At 41.8% G+C, this 20,581-nt stretch overlaps 1 protein-coding gene across 4 annotated transcripts in view; it reads right to left on the reverse strand.

The window, feature by feature from the left end:
* TENM2 (teneurin transmembrane protein 2) overlaps positions 1-20,581 on the reverse strand; it is a 1,539,571-nt gene that overhangs the window by 357,244 nt on the left and 1,161,746 nt on the right. For 3 of the 4 annotated variants that reach the window (XM_027606095.2, XM_027606096.2, XM_027606097.2), the window contains one exon: positions 12,736-12,945. The exons of the other annotated variant lie outside the window; for it this stretch is intronic. In XM_027606095.2, the coding sequence (XP_027461896.1) occupies positions 12,736-12,945 (210 nt within the window). The remainder of the gene's footprint in view (positions 1-12,735; positions 12,946-20,581) is intronic. 4 annotated transcript variants of the gene reach the window in all.

The raw sequence follows: 20,581 nt of genomic DNA on the forward strand, positions 1-20,581 counted from the left end.
ACGAAGGAATGAGGAAGAGAAGAATGTAGACCCACAGATACCAAAGGCAAGGGCATTTGAAGGAGGAAGGAACAGTCACAAAGGGAAGTGTAAGATGTGATGGTAAATGTTTACGAAATTGAGCCAATAGGAGGCTTTTGGGAACGTTGTCGAAGTAGTTAACAAGTAAGTAAAGACAACAGGTTGCAGAGTACGTGGGGAGTGAGAGGGTAGAAAACACTTCCTAGAAAATTTTCAAGGAGAGGAATAATTCCCTACATATTTAAGTCCTGCTGGCAAAGATCCTCTAGAGAGGGGATGCTTAATACAGGAAGAAGGTGAGATCCGATGGGATCTAGAACACAAGTGCAGGGAAAGAGGAGGGATGATGCTTTTCCCACTGTGGCAGAAATATGAGAGGAAGCTTTGAGCTCTGGTCCCACATCCAACATCTAGTAGCTTTGTCCTACTTCCTATTCAGCTGGCTGCTGCTGTGTGTTGAATTGTGTCCCTGAAAAAACATGTTGAAGTCCTAACCCTTGGTTATCAGTGAATGTAATCTTATTTGGAAATAGGGTCTTAGCAGATGTAATTAAGATGACATTATACTGCATTAGAGTAAGCCCTAAATCCAATCACTGGTAGCCTTACAAGGAGAGAGAGATTTGGAGACCCAGAGACACACACAGAGAGAAGGCCATGGAGGGGTGGAGGCAGAGATAGGAGTCATACTGCTACAACCAAGGAAGGCCAAGCATTGCTGGCAACCATCAGTACCCAGGAGAGGGAAGGAGGATTTTCCCTGAGAGCCTTTGGACGGAGTGTGGACCAACCAACACCATGATATTGGACTTGTAACCTCTAGAATTGTAAGAGAATAAATTTCTGTTGTTCAAACCATCCCATTTGGGGTGCCTTGTAACAAGAGCCATAGGAGACTAATACAGATTGCCAAGACCATGCATTTACTAGGCCAATACCTAGAGATTATGGCTGTACCACCCAAAACTCAGCATTAGAGGCAACTAAATCAAAGGCACCATCAACTCAGGACAGCAGCTACTAAAAAGAACAACAAAAAAAGAAATATTCCTTCGATCCAAGGAAGACAATAGATTAGACCAACAAGCATCTTTTCTCATCACACCATATGGTAACCTCTTCTGTTCTCTCTAACAGTGATCAAGCTCACACCCACAATCACAGATGATCTTAGGTCTAAAAACATTACAGTGACCTGCAATCAACAGGCCCCAAGTAGGAAGGCCCTACTGAGGATGTATCTGCCTTTTTACTGCTCCTGTCTACCACTGTCCTTTTAAAGCTGGATCAATAAGGGTGTCTTGAATGCATCTCAACCTGCACCAAATGTTAAATGATACGGAGACCAGAGAAATGACCCTTGTCTTTAAGTGGTGACAATTTAATGTTGACACAAGTGACTTATATGCATGAAATACCAAGAGAATATTACAAATCAGAATGTAATGAGGTGCTAAATTGAATAAGGCAGACTATAAGACTGTTATGCACTTCTGATTCTGGCTCTAGTTGGGCAGAGCTGGTTGGGAAATCTTTGGGTAAAAGATGGGGCCTGTGCTGGGAGGGATGCTGGGTTAGTCATGAGGAAGCACGGTAGTTACATTATCTTCTCTGGCTCGTGCCTTCCTAAGCCTGGGATTTTTAGTAAGGCTGGGGGCTGGGTTGGGATAAAGAGCTAAAGCCCTAACAACTCCACAGGGCTCCCTAATCAACAGAAGCAGAAATAGATCTACAGATATGATGAAGATGCTCCAGTGCCTAACCATTCAAGTTCACAACACCTGGTACTGTCTCAAACACATAGCTCCTAATCAATACCCATCTGTTGAATGACAATATGAGAATATTAAACAGCTACCATTTGGAGTTTCTGACATTGTATTAAGGATTCTGCATGCCTCATCTTTTGTACTTTCTTTTGAATTTTTTTTCTTTTCATCCAAATTTTTTAAAATGAACTGAGTTTAAATAATCAAATAGTTATACAATGTTTGGTTCAAAAATAGCAATCATTTTCCATCACTGCCAAGTTTTTCCTTCCCAGAGGCAACCACATTTACCTTTTTTTTTTAGCTGATTATTTTGATATTTATCTCTAGGTCTATAAATACTATGCTTTGCTGCTATTTCTTGCATTTTCAATTCTAGGCAATCTCTAGTAACTTCTCACTACAGAAGATGTCAATCTAGACTTTTTGCTCTACCTGCCCAATCCACATATGTACCTTTTCCATCTCCCCATCTTTCTTCGATAATGCTTGGATTGTTATTCAACATTAATGTTATTACCCATGTAAATGCTATTCAGAGCTGAACATGTAGTAAATGAAGAGTATTTTTTAATTTCTTGAATATTTTTTTCTGGAGTTGTCTTTTTATAATTTACTTTAATTTCTATGCATTTATCACTGTGGAGACCGATTCCTTTGGGTCACGTTCCTGTTGTACTACTTAATTGCTACGTATCCTTGGGCAAGTTACTTAACCTCTCTGTGCTATAGTTTTCCCTTCTGTAAAACATGGATAACAGTAATACACAGTGTAATGGCGTCAACATCCTCCAGACAAAACACCACAAAGCATACTGTGGTCAAAGTTGAGTGTATTAACTCACTGCAAGGAGGATAAAGACACACAATGGGGAGCCATGGAGTGCTTTAGTAGAAGGGTGTTACAAAGGGCTGTTGTTAGCTGATTTTAGAGAAGTCTCAAGGAAATGGGTTCACTCTGCATTTGGTGCTGTCAGGGAGAAGGGATGATTCCATGATCAGCCTTCTCAATATATTGTATCTATAGGAAGGGCTGACAAGAAGAGGCTAATGCTGAGAAAGGGGAACACTCCTACACTGTCGGTGGGAATGCAAGCTGGTGCAGCCACTCTGGAAAACAGTATGGAGGTTCCTCAAAAAGTCAAAAATAGAGCTACCATATGATCCAGTAATTGCACTTCTGGTTATTTACCCCAAAGATGCAAATGTAGGGATCTGAAGGGGTACGTGCACCCCGATGCTTATAGCAGCAATGTCCACAATAGCCAAACTGTGGAAAGAGCCAAGATATCCGTCGACAGATGAATGGATAAAGAAGATGTATATATACACAATGGAATATTATGCAGCCATCAAAAGGAATGAAATCTTGCCATTTGCAACGATGTGGATGGATCTGGAGGATGTTATGCTGAGCGAAATAAGTCAATCAGAGAAAGACATGTATCATATGACCTCACTGATATGAGGAATTCTTAATCTCAGGAAACAAACTGAGGGTTGCTGGAGTGGTGGGGGGTGGGAGGGATGGGGTGGTTGGGTGATAGACATTGGGGAGGATATGTGCTATGGTGAGCGCCATGAATTGTGTAAGACTGTTGAATCACAGATCTGTACCTCTGAAACAAACAAATAATACATTATATGTTAAAAAAAAAAAAGAAGAAGATAGCAGGAGGGGAAGAATGAAGGGGAGGAAATTGGAGGGGGAGACGAACCATGAGAGACGATGGACTCTGAAAAACAAACTGAGGGTTCTAGAGGGGAGGGGAAGGGAGTAGGGGGAGAGGGGTTAGCCTGGTGATGGGTATTAAAGAGGGCATGGAGCACTGGGTGTTATACGCAAACAATGAATCATGGAACACTACATCAAAAACTAATGATGTAATGTATGGTGATTAACATAACATAATAATAACAAAAAAAAGAGAAGAGGCTAACACTGTAATAGGTAAAGAAAGAACAGTCATTCATCTTAGGCTGGGGAGAGGAATGTTTGAATTTTTGTGTTTGGGATAGTAACTCTGCTTCTGTCTCTGTTTAGGCAATATTATAAAGTGGTATTATTTTCATTCATCCTAGTTACAGAGTGGCCTTGTTTAGTGTTGATGTTCTCCAAGATTGTTTTTGTTCAAGGAGAGAACACCATGACCCAGCCAGGAAAGCCAGGCTAGCTCCTAACAGCTCCTCTGCCTAGATGTTAGCGTCAGGCTGGTTCCAAGCACTAAGGGCTACTTTTCTATGCCTCAGTGGTAAGGATTAAATGAGCTACCATTTATATAAAACAAATCAGCAAAATGGTTGCCTTAAAATGTTTGTAATAAGACACTAAAAGCACAGGCAACAAAAGAAAAAATAGGAAGGTGGGCATCAAAATTAAAAAAACTTCGAATATCAAAGGACAGTCAACAGAGTGAAAAGGCAACCTGCAGAATGGGAGAAAATATTTGCAAATTGTATTTCTAACAAGTGATTGATACCCAGAGTATATAACGAACTCCAATTCAACAACAACAAAGAATACACCACCTTATTAAAAAGTAGGCAAGGACTGGAGTAGATATTTCTCCAAAGATGACATTCAAATGGCCAGTAAGTACATGAAAAGATGCTTGAGATCACTAATCATTAGAAAAATGCAACCAATGATATATCACCTCACGCTCATTAGAACGGCGATTCTAATAAAAAAAGAAAACAGAAAATAAGCATTAGTAAGGATGTAGAAAAATTGGAATCCTTGTGCATTGCTGGAGAAAATGTAAAATGGTACAGCCACTATGGGAAGTAGTATGGCAAGTCCTCAAAAAATTCAACATAGAATTACTGTATGGTTCAGTGATTCTACTTCTGGATATATGCCCAAAAGAAATCAAAGCACGTCCTAGAACAGATAGGTGTATGCTCATTTTCACAGCAGCATCCACAATAGCCAAAAGGTGGAAACAACCCAAGTGTCCATTGACTAATGATTGAATAAACAAAATGTGGTATAGTGATACAAAAGAAAATTGTTCAGCCTTAAAAATGTAGGAAATTCTGACACACGCCCAGCATGGATAAATCTTGAAGATACTGTACTAAGTGAAATAAGTTAGTCACAAAAGGACACATAGTGTATGATCCCTCTTCTAGGAGGTACCTAGAGTAGTCGAATTCATAGAGTCAAAATAATACAGTGGTGGTAGGGGTTGGAGCAGGGGAGGGGAGGGAGGAGTTAGTTTTTAATGAGTGAAGAGTTTCTGGTGGGGAAGACTAAGATGTTTGGGGATGGACGGTGGTGATGTTTACCCAACAATGTGAATGCGCTTAAAGCCACAGCACTGTATGCTTAAAAATGGTAAAAATGGGAAATTTCCTGTTATATATGTTATTATAATAAGCTAACTCTAAGTTAAAAAGTAAATAATATCAAACTTGACCTTTGTTCCAAGTTTCTTTTTAAGATATTTAATGCAAAAGAATGTCATTTAATATTCATAACAGCTTTAGAAGTTTTATTACTTTTATTACTGTTTTATAGGTTTAAAAAAAGGAAGACTTATTACATTGTTCAAGATCATGAAAGTTAGAAAGTGACTAAGGCTGAGCTATAATTTGAATCCAAGTAGTAGGGACATTAGAGTCCAACTCTTAAGTATATGGTTATTCTTTATTATTTTGGGGAGAGATCAAGAGATTACCAGGGTCTAGGGCTATAACTTCCGTTGAAACTGCCCACTGGTAAAAGAAATCTATCTTTTCATTTAGCAGAGAATGAGAGATCTCTAATAAGGGATTGGCGTCACATTTTAAAATGGCTATTCAGTAGTCTGAAGGAAGCTGCTTAGGCTTAAATGCAGTCTTTAAGGGAATTTGGGAGAAGCTGAAGCTCTGGATAAAAATTGTCAGGGCAGGAAACTGTTAAGATGTGGCATATAGCTCCTATTTTCTGGGCTTGCCCAGGACATCTTTTTGTATGTACCAAGGAGCTGGGACAGAGATGGAGAGGTAGAATGTACACAATGCTTATCGACCTTGGGAATTTTGTCAATAGCAAGATTATTTGCTGAAGAGGAGCAGTTCTGTGCCATATGTCACTTCTCTGCTGCGCATCTCCAAAGGAATTACCTGTCCATCTTGCCTGTGTGCTCATTTGCACCATGGTACAGAAGAGCGGTCCCAACCCTAGCTGTTGGAAATTGCTGGACCTTCAATCAAAAAGTGTGTCTGTGTTGCAACATGGGGGAAAAAAAAAGTCTGATCTCTGTTTGCTATACTCCTGAGTCAGTTACCAGCGTCAGGAGAATCCTGAGGACCATCAATTCCCAATTCACAGCATGGGAAACATTGTTTCGGAGGCTGGGGTGAATCTCGAGGAGCCTGGGTCAATGCTGGAGGCACTATGCTTTTTCCACTTGCTGCTGGGAGTGCTTTCAACATTTTCAGTAAAGTGTTATAGGACCCCAGATCACGTTTCTCAACTTCTGCAGGAAAACTGCCAGGAGCTGCTTTGCATGACCCTGTAGGTCTGTTCTGCTACTGGCCAAGAGGGTGGAGTGAAATCCACACTATCCAGGAAGAGGAGTTGGGGGTGTTGCCTGTAGCTGGGACAGCGTGGTCAAGCTGGACACAAGGAACTTACACACAGAATGGTAGAGCAAGAATGGACCCTTGGGGCCAAAGACCAACCTTGAAAGGTAGAGAAGCAGAAGCACAGGATAATTGAATGACTTGCCAAAGATCAAGCTGTGAATCAGAGACCGAGTAGAGAACGCCCAAGTTCCCCAACTTCCACTTTGGAGCTTCCCCATTACGTTCATGCTCCCCAAACTTAAGAGACCAGAAGAATCACTTTAAGGGAGCCATAAAGTCACAGTTCCTGAACCCTTCTGGAATTTAATTGAACCAAAGTCTAGGATAATAGTGTCCTTTTCAAGCAAAGAAGGGGAAGAGTATTTTGTGATGCTGTATATTTTTTTAACCTTTTAAAAACTGTAACCATGCCCCTTAATACAATGTTTTCAGTGTATCCTTTGTATCTCAATAGCTATACAACTATTTTAGACGGTAACATTTAAGAGAGGGGCAAGGGAAAATTAGGAAGGTTGGATTTGAATCACAGGTAATGGGATGCGTGGGTGGCTCAGTCGGTTAAGCATCTGCCTTTGGCTCAGGTCATGATGCCAGGGTCCTGGGATAGAGTTCCACATCAGACTCCCTGCTCAGTGGGGAGCCTGCTTCTCCCTCTGCCTGCAGCTTCCCCAGCTTGTGGTCTCTCTGAGACAAATAAATAAATAAAACCTTAAAAAAAAAAAAAAAGAAACATAGATCCTTCATTTCCCAGCTTTGTAATTTGGGCAAGTTACTTAATCTTGTGCTACAGTGGTCTCATCAATAAAATGGGTATGATAGCAAGAGTTTACTGCCTTGGGATGTGGTGGGGGACAAATGAAAGTAAATGAAGCAAGGTATATAAAGTGCTTAGCTTAACAGCTAACATGAAGGGAGGAAAAGGGTCTCAGGCAGACAGCCAAACCCTGTGTGGCTGTGCTTCTGGGGCAGGAGCAGGTGCTGTCCCTGTGACCTCCACAGCCTTGAGACAGCATCCTGGACTTGTCCGCACTGGCCAGTGGGCTGAGAACTCCTTTGGAGGAGAAGCCGCCAAGGCTTACCGAGGGCTCCCACCAGGTTCTTCGTACTGACCTTTGCCACTACTTTTGGGATGTACTGAAGCAGGGTTTTTCGGAACCTTCTCATTTAAAGGTGAACTATAAAGTTCTAAAGTACCTAAAAACAGACGCGACATGATACAAAATAGGTATATTGAATCTATTTTGTAAAATAAGTATATTTCCCCATGCTGGGACATTCCGATCTGCCGTCCCTCCTGAAACTATCCATTTTTTCCATAGTACATGATGAAAAGCAGTAAACTGATAAAATGAAGGTAGTTACTAAAGATATTGGTTACTTAACCTGTTTAATAAATACTGAACATCTGCTATGAATGCAAGATCAGAAACCCTGCAGTGGAGGCCTCTGCATGATGGAGTGGAGCTGAGAGGAGAGAGCAAAGCCCACAGAAAACAGAAGATGGCGTTTATATGCAGTACTTTAGGAGAGGTGGCAAAATCTCCTCACAATGTACAGACTTATAAAAAATGAGTCAGTCTCATCAGCACAGTACGATCATCAATGTGCATAGTAATTGCTGTGAGCTCTTCAGAAAACCCAAAACTAAATTGAATTACAGTGAGAGTAGCTGCTTAAGAAGGAAAAGGGAATTTATAATATACTAGAGGAAAAAAATCTCCCCAAACTCAAAATATATAAGGAGAAGAAGTTTCATTAATTTAAAAAAATTCTGGGGACCCTCTTCTTGCTCGTCTCAAATCCAGCCCCATGGATTTTTGGGGAGGGGGCCCAGATGAGCGAATGCTGTCCCAGAACATTGGGCTTTAGTGTTCATCAGAGGATCGAAGTTCTTCCATAACTATAGCTGTCAAGACAAATTTGTAACCTAGAACGTGTTTTTAGAGGTCTGACTACAACCTCAAAGTCAGTTAATTCCCATAAAAATTCAGTTACAAGCAATGATATTTAAGGCCCATTGCCAATGGGAACACGGTGTACACGGCCCATTACTAAAACTAAGGTTGATCCATGGATCAAATCAAGTTTTATCCCTAGGCTAGGCAATGTTTGGATATTTGTAGAATTTCCTTTTAACTCAGTGTTTTGTATGGCTTATGTGGAGGGTGTTTACAAGAAACTTTGACAGGAAATTCTTTAGCATATGTATTATGCAAGTTACTGAGAATTCAGTCATTGGGATGCACACATTATCTCCTTTAAGACAGATTCCTTTCTGGCTTCCCTATGAGGATTCATAGAATTTCCCTGAAAGCAGTTGATTTGTTTTTATCTCACAAATGTAATGTATCTTATCTGTGTTTCCCTTTTCGCTTTGGTTTCTAGGAAGCTCAGAATCAAGTTTTCTGTCTATCTTAAATAATGAAATGGGACGTTACATATAAGCCTATTTGTCTGTTTCCCACCCTGCTACATTTTTTTTCCTTCACCTTTACTGTGTCACCTAATTATAGTTTTCCAGTTAGAGAGATTTGTTCTAAGCTGTCACACATTCTGGTGGAGATGTAAGAAGAGGAACGAATGGCTGGCTGGCTGAATAAATGAATGAATAAAGGAAGCTTTTGCTTTATGATGCTAAATAAATAAGACAATCCTTAAGTTAGGTAAGGCAACTGAATTCTTGGACCACTCAAGGAAACCTGAAGCTTGCTGATTTTGATGTACTATTTTTGTTTATAATTAAGACATTGCCTTTTCTTTTCTTTTCTTTTTTTTTTTAAAGGGCTCGGGACACCTTTCATGCACTCAGTGACAAACGGAGACTTTCCAACTGGGACAGCTCCTTCGGCACATAGGACCCACTGAAAGTGTCCTGGCAGAGGCATCCAAATTACATTTCTTCTCTGTAGCTTGATGTTACTACTGAGAGTTCCAAACCCTTTACTTAGACTTAAGAAAAACAAAAACAAAAACTCAACCAATTACAAGAGGGGAGGTGAGCCACTGTTTTTAGATTATAATGTGGCTGCATGTGTATTCTGATTTGGAAGTCTTAGTCCTCCATCTGCAGGAGCCTCCATTATGCTGCTGGGATCCAGATTTTTTTTCCAGATGAGTTATTTCATAGGATTTGAAGTTATGCTTTTGTATACAAGAAACATCTCTGGAGCTCACCCGCCCTGGCAGAAGGTCAGAACACGGAGAGCTCAGCTACCTGGAAGAAAATGCTTGAAGGGAGGGGAAAACGCCACTCTTCAAAGCATCTCAATAGCTGTTCCTGGATATCTGCTCGACTGGCAGAGATTGAACGTTAGAGCAATTTGGCTCCAGAGGTGCCCAGGTTTTAGTACCGTCCACTAAAGAATGTGCTACAGTCACAGAAAATAATGACAGTCAAGTCATAAAGGTGAAGTTTTGTTGCTGCTTTGAGGATGTTTTCATGTTGTCAAAAACATTTTAGTTGTGTAGTTTATGTCCAGTTTGTCTCTTTAGAACAGAGGCTCTTTGGGCAGGAAATGTTCGTGTGCAGTGACTCTCCTTAGTGATGAGCTTCACTGTTGTCACGTATTAACAGCAACGATAAGGGGGCAGCAGCAAATAAATTTTTTACTGTCGAGTATGGGCTGGACATGCTGGAAGAGGTTTTGTTTCACCTCAGAAAGAGACAGAGATCAAACTGCGACCAGATCGTCAGAACACAAGGTCACTGACAAGAGACCAACTTAAAAAAATTCTGTGCAATTAACCAGCTAAACAGAACACAACCACTCACACAGTTGTTTCATTTGTGCCAAGATGCCTACGGAAAAATCCAGCCCCTTTCATTACAATCAATTCAGAACACCCAGGCGTAGCTCTGTACTTTGCATCTTCTGTGTCAAACTCTATTTTCAATCCTTTATGTCAAATTTAAATTCATGGCAACTGCATTCTGATCTTGATAGGATCCCCAATTCGCCTTGGACCCCAAATCCATTCCACGGAGACACAGACACACACACACACACACGCACTCACCTAGGAGCGCACATATTTGCACTTGATTTGCACCTACTTAGCTAAGCCTCAGTCAAGAAGTTTGAAAGACTGCCCAGTGGCCAGAGCTGTAACAAGTTTTCAGAGAAGTACCTGCTGAAAACAAGGGTATTGTACAATAGGGTATTCACCCCTCAGGTGAAGACATCATATCACACAGCTCTTGTTTGGGATGAAAATGGACCCTCAAATGTTCTGCAGTATTTCCCCGTTACCGAAGTTTAAATAGCCATCAATCTTAAGTGAGCTGAACAAATTGAGGTGAGTGATGAAAAAATGGCTAAGTTTGACTCTGAACAGACAGATCTGTTGTGTCCACCAAAATGAGGTCTTGATTAGGCAGAAAGCCAACAAAAATACCCTACCAACAATTTATAATCTGATACAATGTCAAAAAGAAAAGAAATCTCTCAGTGTTATCACTGAGAAGATATTCTGGACGGCCCTCAGATACGAACTGACCTCTCTTCTGGAAATCATTGTTGCCCGGCTATCCATATATGCATAAAAGGATATAGTTTTTAAAAGCTCATTTTCTCCCTAATAATTGTCTGTTTTTAAAAAGCTATCAGCAGGTGCACCTCATTTCAAAAGCCTCTTGTCCTTCATAATACAATATTCATCACGATTACATAGTATGAAATAAAAAGCAGCAAAACATAAGCGAGGATAGTTCAATTAAATGCAACATAATCTCTGCAGCCAAAAAAAAAAAAAAAAAAAGAAAGAAATGGCTCTGTAGCTAAAATCAGGTTCCGATGAAAGAAAAAAGGGAATATATTTCCACATATTTTTAATTATATAGAATTTCCTCAAACATGATTTTTCATAATATATTCCATTAAGTTAACATCACATTTGAAGAAAGAGCATTTTCCGATTTCATTTTAAGCCTGATTTTGAGCAATTACAGTGTCATTGTTCCGCGGTAGAAAGGTTGAATTCATTTACTGTGTGGTTATGCTAGTTATGATTGATGTCTCTTCTCCAAATGATAAACCAATCACCCCAATGATGTAATGTCATTTTAAGAGTGCCATAATCACATTTCTCTCAAACTAGAAACTCTGATGAGTTCTAATAAAGATTTATGGTAGATTAAAGGCCTTCATAATATCAACAATGGATTGCTCATTTGATGAGAGATTTGATTAGGTAATTTTTTTTGAAAAAGAATACGAGTTTACTAAATATATCAGGCCTGGCTTTGAAGAAGGGCATGGGCCATCATAAGTAGCAGTCCATCATTCCATCTTCAGAATGAATCATCTTCAATGCATTTGGGAGGTCCTTTCTAATTGTAGAGGTTTGAGGCCAGTGGTGGCATATTCTCATGGGTGAAGCCAAAACCCAGTCTCATCAAGGTACACTCTTGGCATGGAAAGCTCTGTACTGCCTTTGATGGGTTATGTTAATGAATACCATGAGGGGCCAATTCAGAAGATAACTCCAAAGCCGTTGGGTCAGGAGCAATTAATTTCTGCAAATGTCTCTCCTTGGGTCATAGGTACTTAACCCTAGGTGTGGCCCACTCCTGTGTTCATATGTTTTGTGAACATTTCACCAACAAGGCAAATCAAAATAAGGCCATGGTTATTGCTGAGCCTGGGGCAATTCTACTTAAGGTCTAGACATTGGGAGCTGAGACAGTAACCCCAAAATCCTCAAAGGTGGGACAGAACCTTGCGGCCAGTGCCTTTGCTTGGTGCAAGTGAAAACTACAGTGAGAACTCAGGCTTTAGAGGCAGGATTTATCATGGTACCATGCGATCAGCTTGTTAAATTCAAGTGCAGTGGCACACGCAGAGGGTTATAGGAGAGGTCACCTCCCGAACACTTCAGACTTGGCAAGGCATTCGGTATTCATGTCAAGGGAATGCATTTTAATCACAAAATCATCTAAACAAGCAAGGAAGAAAAAGTCAGAAGCCAACCATCAAAAACCAAGAGATCTGAAATGCACACAAATTGGGCACGTGAGGGTGTCCGGGGTCACTCGGCTATGACCAGAATTGTAGTAATACAAAATCCAATATTCCATTGTCTCTCGGCACTTCACCTTTGAGACCTGCATGCTCTCAACGTGCAGCAGTGGGCAAATTCCTCCCACGGAAGGAGGCCCAAGCCCTGTTAAGATAAGCAAAACCTCGTCAGTAATTGTGACCTCCAATAAATGTGTCCTGGAGTTGCAATGCCACAAAGTGACAAGCGTGTTTCACCTGACGCTCCCCACACCTCCTTCTCCCCAGCCCTGGATTCAGGGCTGTCATTTTGCCAGAGACTCGAGGATGTCCCACAGACAACAGCGCGCATTCAGACACCACAGTTTCCTTACCACTGCTGGAGGCTTGCTGGGGCCCTGAGCATGCTCTGAGCAGGTATGAATTGGGGGAGAACTCCTCATCAGGGTTGGTGTCCATGATTTGATGGGAAGTGTTGCTGTCTAGCAATGGCATCTGGCAGCTAACTGGTGGAGGATTATGGGAGCTAGGCAGCTGAGCAGATGGGAGGAGGCTAGACGAGGATGTAGGTGGAATGGGCCGACCTGGGAAAGAGGACAGAGGGGTCAAAGGTCAGCAATGAGTGTCATGAGAGCATCCAGAGAAAGTTACACTGAAACCACCTCACAACATAAATATCTAAAAAATTAAAGAGAGAAAGAAATGCCCCAGATGTATTTTTTTCAAGTGGTTTGATGTTTCTCCAAATGTCCAAATTCATACTGCAGGTAGCTGTGCATTTCACCAAATGGGCAGGAGTGGAAATATCCATCTAGACGGCTGAAATGCAACCAGTCAGGAAAACACGCACCTCTTTCTAGCTTCCCTGCCCCAGTCCTACTATAATTCCCCATCATCTTCTTGCTGCTCTCCCTGCTTCCCTTCTTGCCATACACCCGTCTAATCCCCACTGTTTGCATCCCTTCTCCAAAGAAATCAGGTGCTATCGCTCTCCTGCTTGGCACCCTCCAACGGCTTCCCATTACACGCGGAAAGAAACTGAAACTCCTTCTGCTGATGTTCTGCCTCTCTGGCACAAAAGGCCTCCCGTACCTTGTAGTAGGTAGTACTACCGGTAGTAGCCTTACCACTCTTCACTCAGCCCCTTATTCCCTAGCCAGCGTGGCCTTCTTTACCTCTGCTGCTTCAGCATGCCACAGCCTTCTGTCTTCTAACTCTTTATGCTTCCCGCTTCCTCTATGTGGAATATTCTCCCCACCTGCCACCTCACTGATAAGCCCTTTCTCTTGAAACTTTTCCTGTTTGCCTTCTTCCAAGTTTCTCACCCGTGCACTCTATCCTATTAGCCTGTTTACATTTCTTCACAGTCCTTATTACTATCTGAAGGTGGACATCTGTCTACATTATTCCCCCTGCACCCTCGATATTTTCCTAACGAATAGCACCTGTTGAATAAATGAGCAAATTAACAAGATAGACTCTAACCAAATTAATCAGTTTAGGGTAGAAGTAGAAAGGGCCACATATGTGCATCCTAAAGAATTGGCCAATGCCGCCATTCTCTTGACCACCATTTGTTTTTGTTTTTGTTTTGTTTTGCGTATCACAGGGGAATTCCTACAAAGCACAGCTACTCCAGGCCATGAGGAGGAGTGGCCAGCCTGGCAGGTGGTGGGCAGTAACTTGGAGTTGTCCTTGGGTCAAAAAGTTCTCCTTCCACACAGAAGGCTGCTGCAACCTCTCTTTCACATGGCAGGGAGCTCCTGGCGGCCAAATTGCTGAGTGAAGATAATTGCTGTGTGTACTTTTCACCTGATTCACCCTTACGTGTTGGGGTCCTTGTGATTGCTTGCCTGCTGGTGTGTTCATTTGGGAAGCTCAGAAAAATGAGCCAAGAGTAGCAGCCCATGGGATATGCCCTAAAGCTGGAGGTGTGGAAAGAAGGGTAAGGTGTTGAGAAAGCAAACTCAAGAATCCGGTTAGAGTTTCAACTCAGGCACGAAGTGTCAGAGTCAGAAGAAATATGTTTTCCTGCTTTTAAATATACTACATATGCAAATACATTTCCAGGCACCTCAGATGGATGCCATTTTTTTGGTTGCCACTTTTATAACTGTCTTTCCTGATCTAGTCCTCGGTGCATTAAATGTTACTGATACATCAATTTCCTTCAATAAAATGGGAGTGCCTCTTATGTATACTCTGCTGGATATTGAGAATACAAAAATAAGCAAGACATCACTGTTACCCACAGAGAGCTCACAGTCGAGTGGGCGAGGCAGACAGGTAAGTATATCATTTCAGTACCAGGTAATAAAGAGGACAGTGGCATGTGGAGACATGGTGCTGTGGAGGCAGGAAGAGGGACACCTGGTCCAGCCCGGCCAGGGAGAGGTAAGGGTAGACAGTCCAACAAGGATTCCTGGGGAAGTTGATGCCTGAGCAGTTTTTGAAAGAAAAGGAGATGGACTTCTGGTAAGAGGAAACTTGACGGGTAGCACAGAGCCACCCACCAAGCACTAGTCTGTTACTTTTTTGAGGGTAGGAGTTGCAGAAAGAGACAGGGAATAAGAGAATCCTACAGCTCAAGTGTTTGGGGCTCCTGTCCAGTAACACAAATGAAGAATCATCATCTCTGAAATAGAACAATGGATAAACGGAATTTGGCTTGAAAGACTCAATTTATGTCTAACAGTCTGGGAGCCATGTAAGGCACAATGTTCTTGCCGGATGGTCCAGCAAAAGTAGCCTGGACAAATCAGAGTTTCATCAGAATTGGGGCTAACATTTAATCCACATTTCTCCCATAGCTCTCCCTTTACTAACTATCATCATGATTACTATTTTAACTGCTCATGTTTTTGGGCAATGACTATCTGCCCCTTTATATATAGTATCTCTCTGAGGTTAGAATTATTATAATCCCCGTTTTGTAAATGAGGAAACTGAGGCACAGAGCAGTAAAATTACCTAGTTAGCAAGTGCAGGGGCCAGGAGTCACACTCAGGTTTGTGTGTTCCAAAATCCACCCTCTCACTACTCTGCATGGTGTTTGCCCTAACAGCAAGATGGCGGGTGGGGGGCGGGGAAGAGGAAGACATACAAGGAGTGGGGAAGGTTGGTTTACAAATCAGGTTTCCAGTTTCCCATCTCCCAGTCCCAAGGCACTCTCAAGATTTCAAGTAAGAGGGGCGCCTGGGTGGCTCAGTTGGTTAAGCGACTGCCTTCGGCTCAGGTCATGATCCTGGAGTCCCGGGATCGAGTCCCACATCGGGCTCCCTGCTCAGCAGGGAGTCTGCTTCTCCCTCTGACCCTCTTCCCTCTCGTGCTCTCATTCTCTCTCTCTCAAATAAATAAATAAAATCTTTAAAAAAAAAAGATTTCAAGTAAGAAACATTTCTTTGAATAAATGGTTATTTATAGCAACTATCATCTGGCAGAGTTCAAAGCTTTTCTTGTAATTTTGTTATGAAGTTCAAAGTGGCTCCTTCACAGCGGTGTTACCCTATGCCTTCTTCTAGTCCCCTGAATGTAGAGGTGTCCTGACCAGGGCCCTGTGAAGTCAGTGTTGACGTCCACTTAGCAGCAAGGCTCTGGTAGGAACAGATTTTAACTCACAATCAATAGGCTTTAGTGTTTGTATTATTGAGGCATACCTGGAAATGCATGTTGAAGAACAAGAATGGCTAGAAGCCAATTTTTTAAATTCCTTTGAGTGACTGAGGTGGAACTGAAGTTCAAGTGCAATTTTCCAGGAGCCTGATATGATAGTTGCTGTGAAATCACTCTTTACATGAACTTTTTGAAATTTTGTTCAGCATGAATTCATTTCATATAGTACAGACAGAACTGCCTTTTAATTTATACAAATACAGACAATGGAAGAGCACTCCTAACACAATGAAAGCACTGGGGTTACTTCAATGTACTGAAATACACATCACAGAATTGTGTGATTCCTGTTATTCCCCTGGCCTCTTTAAATCCATGCTTTGGTAACTCCTTAAGCTCCTTGATGGTACCTCCCATTACTTTGGAAATTTCTCACTCCCTAGATCTGCCCCCAATCAAATTGTATGGTGTTCTCTGTTTGCTATGTCATTTGCTAATTTTGTTCACTTATGCTACATTTTTCCCCCGACTTCCAACTGACAGAGACCATCTGTACAGACACAAACAGGTTCCAAAGTACAGGAGAAAAAGTTGGAACTTATACAGGCTCACTTTATAGACCATGATTTCTTACTAACATACCTAGTGTGGGATGGGCATGTGACCAGGGACTCTGCACTTACCTGGTTCCTACTTTATGCACTACAGAGGCTCCCTGACCCCCAAACTATTTTTGGAGTTCCATTTGGAATGTGTATAGAGTCCCCGGCAAATATAGGGAAAACCGGTTTTAATTAATCTGTTAAAAAAGCAAGAGGAAACATGCAAAGGCAGCAATATGTCATTCATTAAAGTCATATGGTCTTGTGTATGTGTGGGTGTGTATGTGTGTGTCTTTTCCAAGATCCCCATGTAAATCAAAGTCTAACTAATTATCTGTGTGACTGGGTTCCCCCACAACCTTGAAAAGGGAGACTAATTTAGATTTTACTAATTTATCTTTTTCCAAATAAGATTTTGAGATAGTTTCCGCTCATGAAATATTTCTGATTAAAAGACCTACAGCTGGACAAAGCAGTTCCCTTGCTAATTCCGATAGATGGGTAGTCGCTGTTTGGAATGCTGCGTTGAGAAGGATTCTGGGGTGCCCTGGGTTCAGTGGGAAACAGTGCCGTGATCACTTAGAAAAATCACGGACCAGGAGTGGAGGTAAGGCAGCAGGTGCCGAGTTCTCATTTGCCAGCCCTGCTCCAGGCCTTCATTCACCAACAGCTTTAGCCATACCCGAAAACTTCATCCTACACCACCTGTGGTTGAAGTCACATTGTTCTAATTCCCATTGTCTCAATTACAGCACCATTTTTCTCCTTAATCTGACTTGGATCCAACTCTAGTTCTCCAAGAAAGGGCCACAGTCTCCTTCCCATCCCTGAAGCGGTAAATGTTATCTATGAAATTGCTGCTCGGCTCATATCTTGTTAACACATTCACTAATTTAAGATAGGGAGCATGTTGCCGATCAATGCCCAAAATTAACTTAAAAAAACTGGTTCCTTTTTCATTCAAAAGATTAATGTCAAGCAGATATTAAAATGTTTTGTGTAGACAATGCGTAATTGATCTAGGTAGTGATAGGGTGTCAGGATTTTTGGTGGAGGAGAGAGATGTGTTCGGGAGACAGTAAACAGCAAACAAAAAAGCCAAAACAAACAAACAAAAAAAACTCAACACCAAAAAACCAAACCAAAACAAAACCACCAACCACCAACCCAGTACCAGGAGTGATCAAATCCAAAATAATAATTTCAATGACCATATTACTACTTATAAATGAGATCTTGCTTCATGCTAAGAACTGAGCAAAGATTTTGTGTGTATTGTTCTCTTTTAGCACCCACAACTTTTCTATGAACAAAGTATTATTATCATCCCCATTTACAGATGAAGAAACTGAGGCTTGGATGGGCCAACTTTCCTATCATTGCACTGGTAGCAAGAGACAGAACTGGCTGGATTTGAATCCAGGCATTCTGACTCCAAAACTTAAGCCTTGAATGGTTCATTCTACAATTTTCAAATCAGACAAGAATGATTGCTAAAAAATGAATGAGATGTGAAGCCCACACTCATTGGTCTCCTTCTGGAATGTACTACCAAGGCCATCTTAGGGGAGGTAATTAACCAGGGGTAGAATCAAGTCTCCTCCCAGAAATAGCCATAGTGACCAATCACGTAGAACAAATGACTTGTGAGGAGAGAAAGCAATTCTCAAACCAGAAACTGGAATTCCTCTGTGGCTTTGTAAGTTCAAGAGTTTAATAATTCTTGAACTTACAAAGGTGCCTGGGTAGCTCCATTGGTTAAATGGCCAATTCTTGATTTCAGACTCTTGATTTCAGCTCAGGTAGTGATCTCAGGGCTGTGAGTTCAAACCCTGTGTTAGGCTCCACACTGGGTATGGAACTTGCTTTAAGATTCTCTCTCTCCTTCTGCCCCTCCCCACCCCTCTCTCTCTCTCTCAAAAATTAAAAATTAAAAAAACCCCCACAGCTTTTGTGTTAAAGTTGAGTATTGCAAAATAACAGTATTAACATAGGCAAAACAGTTGGTTAGCGAATTCAAACAACCATCCTAATGATATTCCCCAATACTTTATTCAGATACCTGACTAACCATTTTCCTTCCCCAAATGCTTGGGGTTTATGAAGCCCGTATTTTTGATGGGGTTAAAAAGCAAGGTACCTATTTGTGTAAAGAAAAATAATGTCAATATCTGAGATATTACCTTCCGTTTGCTTGTAATCAATGAATTTTTTAGAAATATGGGCCGACTTGCTTTTGAGTTCCATGAGAACATTTTTCAGGAAATGCATCAGATTTTTGAAGTGTTCTGCACATGGGGTTTGTGGAGGGCTGTGTGGCAGAACATTCTTCAAGGTATGATGGGCTCCAGTGGGGCACTGGGGCATGGCAGCCAACGTTACCACCACAAAAGGCACAAGATACCCTGAACTTTAGCTGGACTCTGTGCCTCCAGCTGAAGGGACATGGATGAAATCACTGCACATCTGTTCAGCTAAGTATCTAGCTCAGGGATCTTATTTCTGCCCCTTCTATAACTACCGCAACACTGTCCAGAGACTCAGGGATGTGGACCACACACCCAAGGGTCAGAACCAAGATGCGCACTCAGGTTCATGAACTGCCAACACTACAATGGGCTACTCCTAAGCCTGGAGTTGCCTCGCACCGAAATCTACCTATTAATCTGCCTCATCATCCAATTCATCCCATTCTTAATTTTTACCCTGCCCTGAATGAAACCCTGGGCTCCAATGGATGCGATCACCTGTCCTTTGCCAATGTTTGTTTCTGCCCTCATGCGTGCGGTATTTCTCTGCACTATGCACCCCATCCCTAAGCTCTTAGCCTAAGTGTGTCTGTCCTCCAAAGCACAAGTGAGGAACAGAGAGGGACAGACTCTGAAGCCAGGCTGACTGAGCTCTGCTGCTTTCTGTGTCTGAGTGCCCTACTTCACTCCTCTGGGCCTGTCTGATAATAACAATGCTGACTTCCCATGTTGCTGTGAATCCCGGAGAGAATACATATCAGGTCCCTAGAATTGTGTTTCGCCCATGGTAGGTGCAAGGGCCTGGATGGAACTAATGAGGCTCTCAGCTTATTGTTTCCATCTCGTTCACAAGCACCTGCTGTGTGTGCATGGCTGTGCCATAGTTAGGGAGGCTCTGAGAGATGCTGAGGCTGGACCACTGCAGCCATCTGACCACTCAAGGGAAGAGGCTGCCTGAGAATGGAGTCAAAAGGGAGGCAAGCGGAGATGTGATAAGAAGGGGGAGACATTCCCGATGGCGTCAGTAGAGTACCTGGAAGCAGCCAGGCCTGAGGCAACATAGCCACTAAGTTTTCAATATATGAACTAATTTATTCTCCACCCTACCTTCATTTTGTTGTTGCTGTTGTTTTGTTCTTTAAGCCAGCTTGAGTTGATTTTTGTCACTTAGAACCAAATGCGTCCTGCCTAAAACTCATCATCCAGCCCAAGTGAGAAAATGACTTGGCCAGTGCCACACGGTTATTTAGAACTGAAAACAGATTCCAGATTTTCTGTCTCCAGTATTTTAAGAATTTCATGTTCTGTAAGCTGACTCCCTTCCTTTTAAATCACAATAAATCATACATGTGGGGTCCCAGAGAAACCACTTATGGTGGAAGGTATCTAGATTTATAAGAATACTGTGGGCACTAAAGAGGAGAGGAGAGGAGATACGGGCAGGTAGCTGACTACTTGTTACCCATCAAGCATGCGCTGCAGCAGCTGTTTGTCCTCAGCTTTGGAGAGAAACTCAGACCACCTTCTAGCTGGTGCCGGGCCTTACATACACCACACAGATCTTGGAGTAGGGTGAGAGGGATTCAATTTCTTATCTACAGCTTACATTTTTAAAAAAGAACAGAGACAGTAGTCTCGATTATAATTGTAGAATGCAAAATGACCACAATGAATATAGCATCTTAAAATGAAAATACAGACATATATACATTCATATTTTATATTGTTATCACAATATATATATTCCCTGTAGCAAC

The sequence above is a fragment of the Zalophus californianus genome, chromosome 5 (genome assembly GCF_009762305.2).
Source record: "Zalophus californianus isolate mZalCal1 chromosome 5, mZalCal1.pri.v2, whole genome shotgun sequence".
Lineage (NCBI taxonomy): Eukaryota > Metazoa > Chordata > Mammalia > Carnivora > Otariidae > Zalophus > Zalophus californianus.